The sequence below is a fragment of the Molossus molossus genome, unplaced genomic scaffold (genome assembly GCF_014108415.1).
Source record: "Molossus molossus isolate mMolMol1 unplaced genomic scaffold, mMolMol1.p scaffold_m16_p_22, whole genome shotgun sequence".
Taxonomy (NCBI): Eukaryota; Metazoa; Chordata; class Mammalia; order Chiroptera; family Molossidae; genus Molossus; species Molossus molossus.
Genome location: NW_023425358.1, coordinates 10,872,824 through 10,890,966, shown reverse-complemented (window position 1 = coordinate 10,890,966; position 18,143 = coordinate 10,872,824). Strand labels below are relative to the sequence as shown.

The following is an 18,143-nucleotide window of genomic DNA, read 5'->3' as shown; positions in this document are numbered from 1 at the left end:
ATAGGCTGACAGCAGCTGGACAAGAGCATGGCTCCAGGAGAACAAGGAGAGATCTAAAGGATTATTTGATTATTCTGATCTTCTACCTTGAAGATATGTTCACACTGGGTTTGGCTAACAAAAGTGAATGTACTGAAAATATTTTGGTACAACTGAGAGGAAATGAGGAAATGCTGGATACGAAGCTATATAATAAACTAAGCCTAGAGCTTCCGCAGCAGTGGGAATGTAAAGGGATCTATTCCTAACTGTGGGCGCTCAGAGGCAACAGGTCAAAATCTAAAAAGGAATTTCAACATAATAATGTGCTCACTGCTGTTAAAGAAATTCCTATTTTAATGGCTTATTTATTTAATTTATGACTAGTGAAACTTTAGGGCTGTTGGCATAACAAAATATATTTTTAATTAAACTTAGTATTGTTCTTACTCCTCGGAATTTAACACACAGTTTTCATCAGTTGAAACCATTTGGCCTCACAGTTTCCAATTTCTTCCTTTTCTGACGACAACTTCCTAATCTCCCAGGACTCTAGTGTTCATATTCCATAATGAGTGAAGTTCAAATTCAGAGACATCACATCCCCTGCCTTCCTGTATTTCTCTGGCTAGGGTACCTATCTTCCTTTCCAATCTCTTTGTTTTTGATACCCAATTGAACCCTGTGATTGAACCCTTGAAGTTAAAAAAAAAAATCAATACCATTAATTTCCTTGCAATATTAACCTTCTGCCAAATCAATCCAGCAAACCAAAACAGAGTAAATGTACCTCCCCACCAGCATGCCTCCCTATGGCTGGAGAAAAACCACACCACTGAGGAGATTCAAACCAAGACGAATTCAGTCTCTCTCCTGGAAAGGCCTATTATTTCTCCCAATTCCCCAAACTTTCTCAGAGAACCCACTCCTCTTTAGGGTCTTGGTCCAGTCCTGATCAGACCACAAGTTAATGAGTCAAATCAGTCTGTCTCCCAAGATTTTGAAAATAAGTCGGAATTTTTAATCAACTCCATTGAGTTGTTATAACCAGAAAAAAATTTTTTTTTTTAAAGAAAGAAGATGAGACAAAGAAGTAGCAGCTGCTATGAAGCATAAGGTGGAAACAAATTCCCTCAATTCCTTACTTCCCAGTTTCTGGTCCCATTTACTTGTGGCCTAATCATTCTTCTTGTACTAGGTTTTTTAAAGATAGTCCTATTTATATCTCTCGCCTCCTTTCCTCACTCCCCCACAAACTCCCCCAAAATGCCACGTTGCTTCTGGTTTCTTTGCCTGATTTATACTTCTACTAAACCTTAAATGCCAGCTCCCTAATTTCCACTTTGGAAAACATTACTCTTACAATAGGATATACAGGTTTGAGACGCAGAAACAAGGTCAGGGATCAGGATACAAATTTGGGATGTGGGCATATGAATGGTGTTCTAAGCCAAGAGAGTGAATAAGATAGTCTAGGGCAGAGAGAAGAGAATGAGAACTCTCAGGTCCAGAAGAGGAGGATGCGATGTAAAAGAACACTGAGAAGACGGGAGGAACTAAGTGCTGTGTTACATCTATCAAGAGAAGAATGTCAGCAAAAGATAAATCAAATACAGATAAGAATTTAAGTAAGAAGTGTAATGAAGTATCCATTTTCTGAAGCTAAACAGAGACTATTTGATGCAAGAGAAGAAAACAAGGGTGATAGGTGAATGTAATAATGATGGTCCTAGAATCTAAGCTGGATCAGAAGGCCAGTGAAGGCAGGAAGTGGGTGATGGCAGAAACCTGAGGGGCCAGAGCAACCTGTGTAACCAGGAGGAAATGTCAGTTAAATGTGTCTGGAACACCAAATTTATAAAATAGAGCAGGAGAAAGTAAGACTGTAAAAGTAATAAGGGGGTTAGAGATAATGGATGATCTTATGTATCATGGCAAGGAATTGAAAGTTTCTCCTGAATGAAATGAAAATAAATACTGAGAAGAGGGACAAGAACAGTAAGGAAATTCTAGTAGCTATGTACACCTTTCAGGGTAGAAGGAAGGGAGGAAGACAAGAAGCAGAAGATCTCTTTAGAAATGTGCAAACACAGACTAGGACAGAAATAGTAAAAGCCTATAGTATGAACATGGCATGAATGAAGTATGTGAGTGTGAGAGATACAGGTAGCATAAACTAAGGATGCTTCTGCAGGTTGTTTGCCCACTTTTATTGAGGTACAATTGACAAACAATAACCTATGCATATTTAAAATGTACATTTTGATAAATTCTGCTACCATGAAACTATAACCATAATCAAGATTATGAATATATTCCTTAACCCTAAAAGTTTCTTTATATCTCTCTGTAATCTCTCCTCTACCTACCCGTCCCTTAACCCTGCTCACCAGGCATCCACTTATCTACTTGCTATCACTATATATTACTTTGCATTTCCTACAATTTTATATGCATATAGTCAAACAGAATGTACTCTTTTGCTGTCTTCTTTCATTCAGCATAACTATATTGACGATCATTCACGTTGCTGTATGTATCAATAATTCATTCCATTTTATTCCTGAGTAATATTTCATTGTCTAGATATCACTATTTATTTAATTATCTTTTGTTGATAAGATATTTGGGTTGTTTCTAGATTGGGGCCATTGTATATAAGTCTGATAGGAACATTTATGTATGACTTTTTATATACACATAGGCTTTCTTTTCTCTTGAAGAAACTTTGCCTAGGAGTGGAAAGACTAGATCATGTACTAGGTGTATGTTTTAAGAAACTGACTAATTGTTTTCTAAATTGGTTGCATCTTACATTCCTCCACATCTTCCCCATTCTAATAAGTAGTAGCAATATCTCAATGTCAGTTTAATTTGCATTTCTCTAATGATTATTGATGTTGAGCATCTTTATGTGTTCTTTGCCATGTATCTTTTGCCAAAGTATCTGTTCCAATTGTTGCTTATTTTTAAAGTGAGTTCTGTTTTCTTACTGAGTTCTGAGAGTTCTTTATATATTACGGATACAAATCCTTTATCAGATACAATCACTGTAAATATTTTTTCCTAGTCTCTGGATTGTCTTTTTATTCTCTTTTAGTAAGGTCTTTAAAGAACAGAAGTTTTAAATTTTAGTGAAATTCAATTCATTATTTTATGAATTGTTCTTTTGATGTTGCATCTAAGAAATCTTTGCCTAACCCAAAGTCACAAAAGTTTCCTCCTATGTTTTCTTCTAGATGCTTTATAGTTTAAGCTTTATATGATCCATTTTGAATTAAATTTTGCAGATGGCACAAGAAATAAAGTTTTTCTGAAGACATATGGATATCCAACTGTTCCTGTGTCATTTATAAAGTGGAGCATATTTTCTTCACTGAATTAATTTTGAACCTTTGTTAAAATCAGTTGTACATGTATGGGTTTATATCTGGATTCTCTTCTGTTCCACTTTCCTATCTTTCCACTAATATCACTCTCTCGATATTGTAGCTTTACAGTAATTCTTCAATTAGTGTTAGTTCTCCAACTTTGCTCTTCTTTTCCAGATCTGTTTTGGTTGTTCTATTCTAGGTCTTTTGTATTTCATATAAATTGCTTAATCTGCATATCAATTTCTACAAAAGAAGCTTGCTGAGATTTTGACTGGGGTCAATTTAGGGAGAAATGACACCTTAGCAATATAAAGACATCCAACCCACACACAGGGTATATCTCTCCATTTTTTTAGATACTCTTTGACTTCTCTCAGAAATGTTTTATAGTTTTCAGTAAACAAATCTTTCATTTCTTTTTTCAGATCTATCCCTAAGTATTTCATATTTTTAATGCAATTTTAAATGGGTTTTATATGTTCTGACTAATATTAATACTGCTAGTCTGTGGACTACATTTAAAGTAACAAGATTCTCACAGTTGTCCAAAATATTTATACTGTTGTTGTTTTTTTTAATCCTCACCCGAGGACACTTTTCAATTTTTTGTTCAGATAGAGTGGGAGGGAGGGAGAGGGAGAGAGAGAGAAAGAGAAACATCGACGTGAAAGGGACACATCGAGTGGCTGCCACCCGCACGACCAACCAGGGCCGGGGACAAACCGCAACTGAGGCACGTGCCCTTAGCGGGAACCGAACCCAGGTCTCTCTGGACCACAGGCTGACGCTCTAACCACTGAGCCAAACTGGCCAGGGCAAAGTATTTCTACTTTAAATACATATATTATGTATTTTAAATATATAAATTACTTTCCTTTTTTTTTTTTGTCATTATGTGTGAAAAAATGACTTCTTTTGAAACTGTGCTTGTAGGTAGTTATTTCATTTGTAAATTTTATTTCAGAATCTTGAAGGAGTTTAGAAAATATTTAGCACAACAAAGGGTTATAAAAATTGATGAGGTTAAGAACTATTGCTCAGAGCCATTCAGTCAATAGTCTTCATGAAACTGAATGCTAAGCATCATTTAGAGTAGGACATATTCTGACGTTATAAATTAACAAAAAGCTATCAAAGAAGTTACCTCTAAACATGAACAGCAGCTGCTAATGCCTCTGGTAAGAAAATAAAAACAGCAACAAGAAATATAGAAGAAAGTAACTTGAGAAAATGTACATATTTTTTGTCATCCAAGGGCGTGTGGACTACAAAACTGGAATTCCCCAACCTTGTATTCTGGTTCTGGCTATACCATTACTTACTATCTTTGTAAATCAGAACAATTTATATAAATTCCTTTGTCTCTAGAATTCTTAATTTAATTTTATTTGTTTGAAAGCTAAGAAGAGTTTATATCATAAAGCACATACTAGATTCCACATGTATGATGTTCAAAATAAACATGGTTTTAAGTAACATAGATGTTTCCAACATATGAAGCATTCTATGGTTCTAAGAGTCCTTAGGCAGCTGTGCAGTTCAAACAGTGTGACACAGGAATGTTTCTGTGTATTCTATAGGACACCACTCATCCAACAGATTTTGCACTGCTTCCTAAAACACTTTATCGACTATAGACAACCTCTTAAGAGACTATTTGTTTTCTGTTTTTGTTATTGCAGTTGGTCTAATTTTAGAATAGACAAGTGTTATAGGCTGAATTGTGTCTGCCCAAAGTCATATGTTGAAGCCCTAACTTCATGGTACTTCAGAATTTGGAGATGAGACTTTTAAAGAGGTAACTAAGTTAACATGAGGTCTTCAGAGTGGGCCCTAATCCAATCTGACTGACACTTTCTTTCTCAATTCCTGGCTGTGTCAACTTGTCTTACTGTAGGATCACCCCATTAAACCCTAGATTTTGGTGTGTGGATTAGAAGCATAGATTTGGTTTGTGTGTGTTCAACCTCTGACCTTAGTTCCAATTTCATTTTATTTTATTATTATGTTTTTTGGTACGTGCCCCTAGTGGGAACCGAACCCAGGACTCTGGTCCGCAGGCTGACTCTCCAACCGCTGAGCCAAACCGGCCAGTGCATTAGTTCCAATTTTAGATGACAGTTTAGGTCCAGATGATCCACTATCATCTTCTCCACTATAGAAATCCATGATTCACACAAGTAGACAAGAAGAAGCCACAACTGGTTCATTAAATTACTTCTATGACCTGTTCTCTGCCCAGAATTCCCAGGTGTCTAAGCTATGACAGTGAACAGCAGAGTAACCGTGGACTAGTTGTTTAACCCCTCCCTGTCTGCTTCAATTTCCTCATGAGTGAAACCGAGATAACAATGGTGCCTCTCTTGAGTTGTGAGAACTAAGGGTTAAAACACTTAGAACAGCATGCCTAAAACACCCAGAAAGTGTTACAAATTACTACTTGTAGTATCACATATTTCCTCTTTTCTTGAAATTACATAACATTACAGATGAAAAGTTACAGTACAGGAATCCTCATTAATCAAACAGAGAGGGAATATTCAACTCTATTTAATTTTGAGTAATGAAAAGTACAGCTCTGGATTCCATACATAAAGATGATGGTCTTTATATAAATAACCAGGTAAACTGCCTTCTTCCGTTAAACTACTGCAATGGGCAAGGTTTCTAAATATTTTCCATTTTGCATAAAGAATACTTTTCTGCTCTGTCCGGTGTGACTCAGTGGATTGAATGTCACCCCATGGACTGAGAGGTCCTAATACCTGGTCTGGGCACATGCCCAGGTTGTGGGCTCAATCCCCAGTAGGGGGCGTGCAGGAGGCAGCCAATTGAGGTATCTCTCACATTAATGTTTCTGTCTCAAAAAGTATTTTTATTGAAGAATACTTTTCTGAAAATAAGTTCTTTAGAACCACATTAAACTCCTGAGATAAGAAAATTTTTATTGTCCAAGAATTGTTTCTCTGAGACTGGTGCACAAAAACACATAACCATCTGTGGTAACTGAAAAATAAAATAGCTGGTCATCCTAAATATTTTTCAAGGAAGATTTTCAAGGAGGGGGTGTGGCATTTGCTAAACTATGTTTAATTTCTTGTTTTATCTGTGCACAGGATAAACAATGGGAGGCTAGATCAGCAGTTCTTTCATTTTGCTCTTAATCTGAGGAACTTGATAAAATTCAGAGTCCTGTGCCACCCCTGAGATTCTGATTAGTAATATCTAGTAGTAACGTGTTTCTCAGCTCCTTCTGATACTGTGGCTCCCAGATAAAACTCCGAGAACCACTGCACAAAACAAACAACCAAACAATCCTCAAAGATATCAGCATTTTATGTCCGCGTGATACCCTAAGAAGAGGCATCCCAACAGCAGTCCACAGACAGGCACAAAGGCTGATGCCCTTTAGTTAAAAAAGATTTTTTTTAAGTAAACAGTATTTTCTGGCTAAAGTACATTATATGATGAAACACCTCAAAAAACAAAAGATGCAATACCCTTCAGGAGACAAAAAATAAAGAACAGATTTCAGAATTTCAAATTACTATAGTTAATATAATTTAACACTTCCTACTCCCAGAAGTTTAAGAAAAGAAACAGTCATGGTATAATTTAAACACATGGATAAACTAATCCTTCTGTTCCCACAACTGAACTATGGTTTAGGCTAAAACAATACATCGACTAGAACTTGGCAAATGCTGATCTTTATAACCACCAGCTGATTACAGTTTCCCTACAGCACAAAGTAGGCACCGTTTCTAGTAGAGTGGTCTGAGGAACACCTGGGCCAGAATCACATGTATGAAATTCAGTCTACTCTCTCATTCTATCCCACAACCACTGAAACAGGATTTAGTGGATTAGGTCCTGGGATTTTCTATTTTAATATGTTCCCCTGGTGATTCTTAAATACACTAAAGTTTGAGAATCTGGAAAAGGGAGAATAGGAAGAATTATTGGAAGAATGAAGATAGCAGTATAGCACCATTAGCATATTAGTAAATGCTTTTCCTTGGACTGACTTTATTTACAAATTAAGACAACAATGCAATACCACTACACAGCTATTAGAGTGGCTGAAATCCAAAAGACCAGATAACTATCAAATACTGGTGAGAACACAGAGTAACATCATTGCTGGTAGAAATGAAAAATGGTAGAGCCATGTTGAAAGAGAGTCTGGTTTCTTACAAAGCTACACAAAGGCTTCCCATGTGATCCAGCAATTGCACTCCTTGGTATTTACTCAAAGGAGCTGAAAACTTATATCCACACAACAACCTGCACATGGGTATTTTCCTTTAAAGCAATGTTACTCATAATTGCCAAAAACTGGAAGAAACCAAGATGTCCTTTAATAAGTAAATGGAAAGATAAACTCTGGCACACCCAAAACAATGAATATTAGATGGAGATTAAAAAAGATACTATCAAGCCCTGGCCAGAGTGGTTCAGTTGGTTGGAGCATTGTCCCGGATACCTAAAGGCTTCGAGTTCAATTCCCAGCCAAGAAAAATGCCCAGGTTTTGGATTCAATCCCTGGTCAGGGCATGTATGAGAGGCAACCAATCAATGTTTCTTTCACATCGATGTTCTCTCTCTCTCTCTCTCTTAAATCAATCAATCAACGATAAAAAAAAAAAAAAGAGATTATCAACCCATAAAAAGACATGAAGGTACTATGGAATTCCAACTACATATTGTCTTAGAAAAGGCAAAACCATGCAGGCAATAAATAATCAGTGGTTTTCAGGGTTAGGAGGACAGAGGGATAAATAAGTAGAGCACAGGGCACTTTCAGGGCAGTGACACCATTCTGTATGAAGCTTTGATGGTGGACACAGGTCACGTACGCATTTGTTAAAGCCCACACAACTATATATCACAGAGAGTGAGCTTTAATGTAAATAATGGACTCTAGTTACTAATAATGTATGAATACTGGTTCATGAAGTGTAACAAAAAGCAAGCCCCAAAACTGTTTCAATCATTGTGGAGTAGGATGTAGAATGAACACTATTTTTAGCCTCATGACTCTGGCCCAGGTGTTCCTAAGATCACCCTTCCAGAAACGGTGCCTACTCTATGCTGGAGGTAAACTCTGCGAATCAGCTGCTGGTTGATAATCATGAACATTTTGCCAATTCTATTCAATGAGTTATAAAGCAAGATGTTATTAATAGGAGAAACTGTGTGTGTGTGTGTGGGGGGGTATTATATGAAACTCTGTGTACTATCTACTCAATTACTCTATAAATTTGTACTAAAATCTAAGGTCTATTATTTTTTTAAAATAATAACAGAATAAAACAAAGTCACAACTCAGCAACTGCACAGCATCGGTTCCCACAGTGAAACCTGCACCAGCACGCCCTGACAGCAGGCCAGAAAGGAGACAATAGCAAACGTGTGACCAAGACTAAAGACCAAGTGGAGTCCGTGTAAAGGTCAAAGCACATCAAGTGGAGCAGACCGGCCGTGAAGACATAGCCTGCGTGCCGATGTCACTTTCCAGAATGCTTCCCAGCCGTGTAGCTCCCACCTGGGAGGCAGTGCCCATGTCTTGCCCCCACTCACCCCCTCTCTGGAGAGTGGTCTGCTCTAACTGGCCTTGATCCCCAGGAAGACCGCTGGCCAAGCTACCTCAAGGCCAATCCAGGCTATTAGGAAAGAGGCTTCCTGCCTCTGTGCTTCCTCCTCCTTAGTCTACTCACAAAGCCGGGTTTACAGAGTTCATCTGCGTGACCAGAACCAGTCAAGCTGGCTAAACAGTCACATGATTAGTCTATGTCTGGCCAGTCCGCCCGGATCATGTGGACATCCTGTCCTCAGAAGACATACACAAGACTCTGCATTCAAAAGTCACCTCCTCTAGGAATTCTTTGTAGACCTTAGAGGGAGCTTTCTGGGCTCTGAACCTCCCACTCACCTGAGGCCCTGAGGAGAGCTCCAAGGCCTGCTGGTCTCTGTCCTGCCTCAGGACACAGTGCCCAATGCCCAGAAGACCTTCTGCCATGAATGAAATGAAGGCCTGATATCAGCCTGAGCTCAGATGCTGCCCGGCTTCCTCAGTGCCTGAGGATAGCAGGAGGGCAGAGCATCCACGGAGCAGACATCCCCAGTCTGCAGTCATGGCCAATGAATGCCCCTAAGCTCTGCCCGCCTTGGCCTAGGACCAGCTTGACTCAGGTAGGGCCCTGATGCTTATCAAGTCTGTGTGAGAGTCCCTGAACGGCCTTCAAACCAGCCCTAAAGGTGATCCCAACTACACAGCCATCCAGGATTGGTTGAAGCCTACTTTGAAGCCCTAACCCCTAGTATCTCAAAATGTATTTAGAGATAGGGTCTTTATAAGGGCAATTAAAGCTAGATGAGGTCATACAGGTGGGCCTATTCTAATCTGACTGGTGTCCTTAGAAGAAGAAATCAGGACACAGGGACAGAGACACCGAGAATGTGTGCACACACAGAAAAAGCACATGAGGACACAGCAGAAAGGCAGCCACCTGCCAGCCACACAGAGGGTTCGGAAGAAACCAACCCTGGCAACACCTTGATCTTGGACTTCCAGCCTCCAGAACGCTAAGAAAGTAAACTTCTGTTGTTTGTATGAGGCTGTGACAGCCCTAGCAAACCAATACATCACCTAATAGTCAAGTGAAGAAATAGCCGAACCTTAGAAACAGCAATACTCAATAACAGGAAAAAACTCACAATAATTAGATGACTTTATTCACATTCTGAATTTGCATAATCCGCCTATGTCAGAACATATGAAAGACCAGGAATTTAGACATAATTTACATTAGAGCTATTATAAAATTAAAATATTACCCTTCCAAAAGAAGTCACATAAAAATGTCCTCGTATAAAGAACAAGTTTCTCTAATACCATTAGCATGTTAACTGGCTTTTAAAAGTTCAAGTTCTAAAATAGCCTTTGATGTAATCTACCCACCACATATCATAAGGTGTACTGGTTCCCTGCAAGCACTCCATGGAGGCCCCTCTGGGATGCTGCAGGGAGTCTAAGAGAGGTCAACCGGGTACGTTTCGTGGGGCATAAGGCCCAGGGTGCCGGACTAAACTAACAAGGGCAGCGCCACTGTTACGTTTTCTCACACTGAGGTTTGATTGGTGTAAGTTCTGTCTGATAGAAAATTCCACTGATTGGAATTAAAAGCCAGGTTTGTTTGTTTTTTATGAAAATCAGTGGACTAAGCCATTATTCCAGTTATTTCAAACTTAAAAATCGGGATATTAAAAGGATCTGATCTACAGTTACAATATACAGCAGGTCCTGGAATAACATCGTTTCATTCAATGTCATTTCATTTCATTATAAAGTTGATAAGATGAAATAGGACTGTAACTCTGTTTTTATCAATTAGTCTGTAGAAAAACTAGCTATGTTATACATTGTTTTGCTTAAAGTTGCAGAAACTATTGACCATATGAAGTGAGGACTTACTGTACATGGAGTAAATTATGATTATCTCCTTTTCTCAACAGAATAGTTGAGGAGAGATAGACATATGCTCACAATTTAGAAATACCTAGCAAGGGTAAAGACTGTCACAAATAGCCTGAAGAGGAGTTTTTCCCAGATACAAGGTATTAATCATCACATATAAACCTAACGCCTGGTAACAGCAATGTTTCCACCAGTAAACCTGAATGCTTTGCTTAATCTTTATAACATCCCTTGTTGGCTATGAGGAAAAGATGTTTCTTTCTATATGTCAGAAAACTGAGGTGGAGAAAGTTAATAATATGAGAAGTCATGCTCACTGCTCTTCAGGTGATACAACTGAACAGACCTGATTTGAGTCCCTGCTCCATCACTTACTGATTTGGCATCTTGGTTATTTATTAACCCTCTCGAAACAGTGCACTCTCTATAAAACAGGATAACAGCTACCATGACGTTTTGCAAAGATTAAAGAAAATATGTATAAGAGCTAAGATCTGGAAACAGCCCAAGTGTCCACCATTAGACGAATGGATAAAAAAGCTGTGGTACATATACACAATGGAGTACTATGCAGTGGTAAGAAAGAAAGATCTCTTATCCTTTGAGACGACATGGAGGGACCTGGAAAATATTATCCTAAGTGAAAGAAGCCAAGCAGAAAAAGACAAATACCACATGATCTCACTTATATACGGAATATAATGAACATAACAGTCTGAGGAATACAGTAGACCCAGAAACATGGAAGTAGGGCACAGACTGACATCCCTCAGAAGAGGGGGTGGGGGGGGTGAGGGGAGTGGGAAGAGATAAACCACAGAACTTATATGCATGTATGCATGAACAATGGACATGGACAACTAAGCCGGGGAAGGGGCGGAGGTGGGGTGGGGTGGGGGGTGCCAATGGGGTAAAAAGGTAAAATATCTGTAACAAAAAAATAAATAAAATAATTCATAAAAAAAAAAAAAGAAAATATGTATAAATAGCCTCCAAATCCTTTACACATAGCAGATGCTTTAACACGTGCCCTCCCCTTCACACCTGCCTGCAACAAACCACAATAAGGTGTACTTACTAATGGACTATTGTTTAGGAACAGCAATGAAGAGTGAATTGTGTAGATTCTTTCCTTGAAGTACTAGATTCCTTTTTTAAATTAAGTTTTGACAGTGACACTTTATTTTTTTATATTTTAGTCTTTTTTATTTATTGATTTATTTATTATTATTTTTAAATCTTTATTGTTGAATATATTACAGATGTTCCTCATTTTTCCCTCATTGACCCCTCTCCTCCCCACTCCCGCCCCCCTCCTGCCTTTTCCCACACTGTTGTCTGTGACCATTGGTTATGCATATATGCATATAAGTTCTTTGGTTTATTTCTTCCCACTCCCCAAACTCCTCTTCCCTTTGAGGTTTGTCAGTCTAGCAACCAATTTGTTCTTCTTCTTTTTTTTTTTTTTTTTTTATCCTCACCCGAGGACAGTTTTTGATATTTTGTTCAGATAGAGTGGGAGGGAGGGAGAGAGAGAGAGAGAGAGAGAAACATCGACGTGAAAGGGACACATCGAGTAGTTGCCACCCGCACAACCCAACCAGGGCCGGGGACAAACTGCAACCGAGGTACATGCCCTTAGCGGGAACCGAACCTGGGTCTCTGGGGACCACAGGCCGACGCTCTAACCGCTGAGCCAAACTGGCCAGGGCCCAATTTGTTCTTCTTAATCCCTTCACCTTTTTCACCCATTCCCCCAACCCCCCTTCCATCTGTCAACCAACAAAATGTTCTCTGTATCTATGAGAATGTTTCTGTTCATTTTGTTTGTAGATTCCATTGTCGGTAGATATGTATTCATTGCCATTTTTTGTTCATATATTTTATCTTTTTCTTCAAAAAGACCCTTCAACATTTTATATAATAACGGTTTGGTGGTGACGAACTCCTTTAACTTTTTCTTGTCTGGGAAACTCTTTATATGGCCATCGATTCTAAATGACAGCTTTGCAAGATAGAGTATCTTGGTTGTAGGTTCTTGCTTTTCATCACTCTGAATATTTCTTGCCACTGCCTTCTGGCCTGCAAAGTTTCTTTTGAGAAATCAGCTTACAGTCTTATGGGAACTCCCTTATAGGTAACTAACTGCTTTTCTCTTGCTGCTTTTAAGATTCTCTCTTTGTCTTGAACCTTTTGCATTTTGATGATGATGTGTCTTGGTGTGGGCTTCTTGTGCTTCCTGGACTTGTATGTCTGTTTCCTTCACCAAGTTAGGGAAGTTTTCTGCCATTATTGTTTCAAATAGGTTTTCGATTTCTTGTCCTCTCTCTTCTCCTTCTGGCACCCCCAAGATGTGAATGTTGGCACACTTGAAGTTGTCCCAGAGGTTCTTTACACTATCATTTTTTTGGATTCCTTTTTCTTTTTGCTGTTCTAATTGGGTGTTTTCTGCTTCCTTATATTCCAAATTGATGGTTTGCTTCTTGGCTTTACCTACTCTACTATTGAATCTGTGTAAATTATTCTTTATTTCAGTTAGTGCCTCCTTCATTTCTGACTGGTCCTTTTTTATGCTCTTCAGGCCCTCACTAAAGTTCGCTGAGGTTCTCACTAAGTTCATTGAGCATCTTTATAAGCAGTATTTTGAACTCAGCATCTGTTAGGTTGCTTATCTCTATTTCACTTAGTTCTTTTCCTGGAGTTTTGTTCTGTTCTTTCATTTGGGACCTGTTTCTTTGTCTCCTCATGTTGGCTTCCTCCCTGTGTTTGTTTCTATGTATTACGTAACAAGAGGTATGGGACTAGCTGAGACCAGATGCTGCTTGTTTGAAACAATTTAGGAAACCCTGAAGTAGGATCCAAGACAGGCCAATCCTATGGTAAGCAAGTGGCAACAGCTTGGGTGGGCCTGAAAGTTGGGTGGGGCGGGGCCTCAGGGAGTCACCAGGGCGGGGCAACCAGTATGAGCCAGGTTGCTGGAGTTCCAGATATGGCGGCTGTCTGCCGCCCCAGGGAAGGACTCACCAAAGGAACAAAGGCCTCTGACAGCACGTCTATCCCAGAGAAAGCCCCCCTCTCCAGCCCTCGCTCCAGTGCCACACAGCTCAGTTCTTCCCTGTATGTCTCTGGCGCCCCTCGAGCTGCCTCCTGTCCAAGCTTAGAGGGAATGAGTTCAATAAGTCCGTGTGCGGGCCCTTTAAGGAGCTGCCTGGGGCTCCAGCCGTATCAACCTCCCTGAGCCTCAGTTCCCGCTGGTTTTTCCAGCCAGAAGTGATGGGGATTCTCTCCCTGGCACTGGAACCCTGAGCGGGGCATCTGGTGTGGGACGGGGACCCCTCAGTCCTCAGGGAAAACCTTCCCAGCCAAGGTGTCCTCCTGATTTTTATCCGCCACACGTGGGTGTGGGACCAGCCCGTCCCCTCTGCCCTCCTACCAGTCTGGATGCGGCTGCTGCTTTAATTCCATAGTTGTAGGACTTCCATTCAGCTTGATTTCAGGTGGTTTTGAATGATGGTTGTTCTGTAGTTTAGTTGTAACTTTGATGTGGTTGTGGGAGGATGCAATACTGCGTTTACCTACCTGCCATCTTGACTGGAAGTCTGACAGTGACACTTTAGACCTGCTCTTGGTTTTATGGGTGCTTCACCAACCCAATCACAGGCATATTCCAACATGATCAACAAAGATAACATTTCAAGACCAATCAGGATAATAAAACAGCATCTGTATATAAAAAACCTTTCATTTTCAATTACAAATCAATTCTTGAAGTTTAAAACACCTGTATTTATTTTAAATAATTTGTATTGGCAATAGACTAATTTTTAAGTAGTTATTTTATTCTAATTTTTAAAATTTAATTTATTTAGGTAATAAACTAATTTGTGTGACTCTAAATAAAAGAGTTCGGAAGACAAATCTATACCTAGCACAGACTCAATACTTAATGCTTGTCTGTTACATGAATAAAGAGAAAACCTGCTAATATTTTTACAATCATAGAATTGAAATGTTGAGAACTAGGATTATAAGCAGAATTCTCTAATTAAGAAGAAACTAAATTCCAAAGAAAGCATGTGACTTGTCTAAGATTATAAGAAAGGTAACAATATTAGACCAAAACATAACTGTCAGTTTATTTTATTTTTCATTTTCTGAAGAAACCCAAACCACTAATTCAAAAGAATATATGTACTCCTAAGTTCATTGAAGTGTTATTTACAATAGCCAAGATTTGGAAACAGCCTAAGTGTCTATCAGTAGTTGAGTGGATAAAAAAAATGGGGTACATTTACACAATGGAATACTACTCTGCTGTAAAAAGGAAGAAAATTTTATCTTTGGGACAGCATAGATGGACCTGGAGAACATTATGCTAAGTGAAATAAGCCAGTCAGAGAAAGACATGTACCATATGATTTCACTCATATGTGGAATTTAATGAACAAACTGAACTACCACACAAAATAGAGACAGACTCATAGAGAGCAGGCAGACAGCTCTGGCGGTAGTGGGTGTTGGGGGGCGGGGGGGGGGGGGGCGCGGTAGAGAGATTGAGCAAAAAAAGAAAGAAAGAACTTATGGACATGGACAACAGAGTGGTGATCTGGGGGTGGGGGAGGTGGAAGAGGGTATAGGGGCAATAAGTGGGGAAAAATAAACCATAACTATCATTTTAAAGCCAAATATATGTTTTTATCATCTCTGAGACCCTATAAGTTTATATTTTATTTCCATGAACATGGAGAATTGTCCCTTAATAGAAAAAAGATAACCTCAGTTTTCTGTTTATTTTTATATTTAATCAAAGGTACCCATTATTCATTGCAACTAAGAAATCAGAGCACACATGAAGGAGGACCCCAACTGTACAAAACAAATAATTTGCGGGATAAAATGGATATAAATTTTCTGGTCTTAATCATTAATAAATTGCTATTGATACTTTTATAATAGATAAAGAGATACATAAAATTAAATTTGTAAAATAAAAAACAAAATTATTTAAATTTAATAATCAACACTACTGAGTAAGAAATAGGCATCAGGCCTGATCTAAGTACATGTTTTATCCTTATACATTTAATCTTTACAATAATCTTGTAAGGTAAAGAAAAGTCCTGCAATCCTCACTTTACAAATAAAGAAATTGAGGCACATAAGAAGTTAAATAACTTGCTCAAGATAACACAGGATTAAAGCCCAGGCGATCTGGCACCAGAGCCCATGCTTTTAACCACCATATGACTGTTTTTAATACATTTTATAAAAGCCTAATAATTCATTTTTGTTTGCTATGTAGTTAAAGCTCTATATTTGAGTTATTAATATTTTCAACTATATAATAAGTATTTTATTTATGCAGCATTTTAAAAATATTTTTATAAATAGACCACAAAAAAACACAGGTTACATATTAAGAATACAATGTTAAGACATTTTTAGATGCTTTTCCAGTGATGTTTTAAAGGATTAAAGAAAACCTACCTAAAGTATGAAAAGTACTGCTAGTGAATCTAAATGATGTCATAATTAGGTCTAAAATTATTTAGCCACACATGGAAAAGAAATGAGACTGTTTAGATTCTGTTGTTGTTCTGCAATTAATACATTTACCTTAACAGTTATAAACATTTTAAAGAAAAAACTGATCAAGCTGACTTAATTCTAGAGAGAAAAATATATGTGAATCATGCTTTAAAACCAGTATCAGAAGCAACCCAGAGTCACAGGCCTGATAATCCCAAAGTGATCATCAGGCCTGTGATTCTGCACATACTTTGATTATATCACCATTTAGAAAAGGAGTTATAAATAACCACAATAGTAACTAGAAAAAAAAATCCCAGTCTCATATCAGCTACATTTTTCCATCACTGCGCATAGAATTTCTGATGATAAAGTCTATTGCCAGCACATGCTATAAACCAAATTACTGAAGAATCAAGAATAACTGTTCTTTGAACTTTTCCACACCTGACTTTATTGCTTACCTGAAATCCATGCTTGCCTCTCCACCATGTGCTTAACACTTTGGGTGGCATGTCAATAACAGAAACAATATCGCCCACCTAGAAGAAAAGAATTAAAGTGAAATATTTTTAGTCAAATTTTAAACCAACTGTTATGTCTAGAATTTAATCTGAACTGTAACAAAAGAGTAAAGCACTATGTAACTCCATGGCTAATATTTTCTGGGAAAAAAAAATATTTCTTTCTGTAAAGAATTTAGTGCAACAGTGGCTGCTATTAATACCAAAGTCAGTGAGCGCTTACCATGTGCCAGGCTCTGTGCTAAGCACTTGGTATTATCTTATTTAATCATATAGGAAAGGCCTAAGACATCTACAATGAGCAAACATAAAATTTAATGACAACTACACTTCTTTTATTGATGGTACAATTGCTTACCACCGTCACTCTAAAAATAAACTAGTGAGTTTATACAACTTTTGCAAATTATATAAACATAAATTGCAATAATAGTTTTTAATAACATTTAATGGAAGTTACATTCTTCAAAGTGATGATCTCTGTGATAGAAGTACTTCAGAGCAATCTTACTAATGTATATAATGTTGCTTTAAGAATTTTTCTTTGTATATTCACAACTAATTTTTTAAGTCAGAAAAGAGTCAACTTCACAAAGACATATTTGCTACAAGACTTGGCATCTTTCAAGTTCTACATTCCTTTGAGTATAAAACCTAAAATTTAAGTTTGAGAATAGTTCAAATAGTTAAAAATGTATACTGTTTTTTTCTTAGACTAAATAACTGTCAGCATTTTTTGTTGTCTCTCTCATCAGCCAACATTAAAGAAAAAAATTTAATTGCCCCCTTTTTGCATCTGAGAGCCAGAAATGTTTTCTGTTCTCACCTGTCCATTAGTCTCTGAACAAACATCGAGAAAAATAGTATCATGGGGTACCATTTTTGATGTACTAAAAGCACAAAGTAAGAAAAAAAGACTGAGATCTGGCTTTCAGGAAGTTAACAGAGACAAACAGAGAACAATTATGATCGAATGTAATTAAGTGATATCACTGAATGTAAGTCAGTGATAAGCCATGAGAATGGTTCAGAATAACATTCAATCCAGACTTTTGGAGAAGATGTATTTGCATGGAGTAGGGGAAGGAGGACAAAAACAACTTCCTAGAAGAAATGGGAGACACTGAAGTCGAAATTTTTAAAGATGAATACAGTCATTTAAAAACAGACGGCATGCCAAGCTAAAAGACAATGGGATATGAAAAAACCTGGTACTTTTAATTAAAAATGATTAACACAGGTAAAGAGAGGCTGGGA

General features: G+C 38.0%; 1 protein-coding gene across 2 annotated transcripts in view; it reads right to left on the bottom strand.

The window, feature by feature from the left end:
• The window catches only part of ARHGAP32 (Rho GTPase activating protein 32), a 168,545-nt gene that overhangs the window by 62,115 nt on the left and 88,287 nt on the right, over positions 1–18,143 (bottom strand). For both annotated transcript variants that reach the window (XM_036277053.1, XM_036277052.1), the window contains one exon: positions 16,827–16,904. In XM_036277053.1, the coding sequence (XP_036132946.1) occupies positions 16,827–16,904 (78 nt within the window). The remainder of the gene's footprint in view (positions 1–16,826; positions 16,905–18,143) is intronic.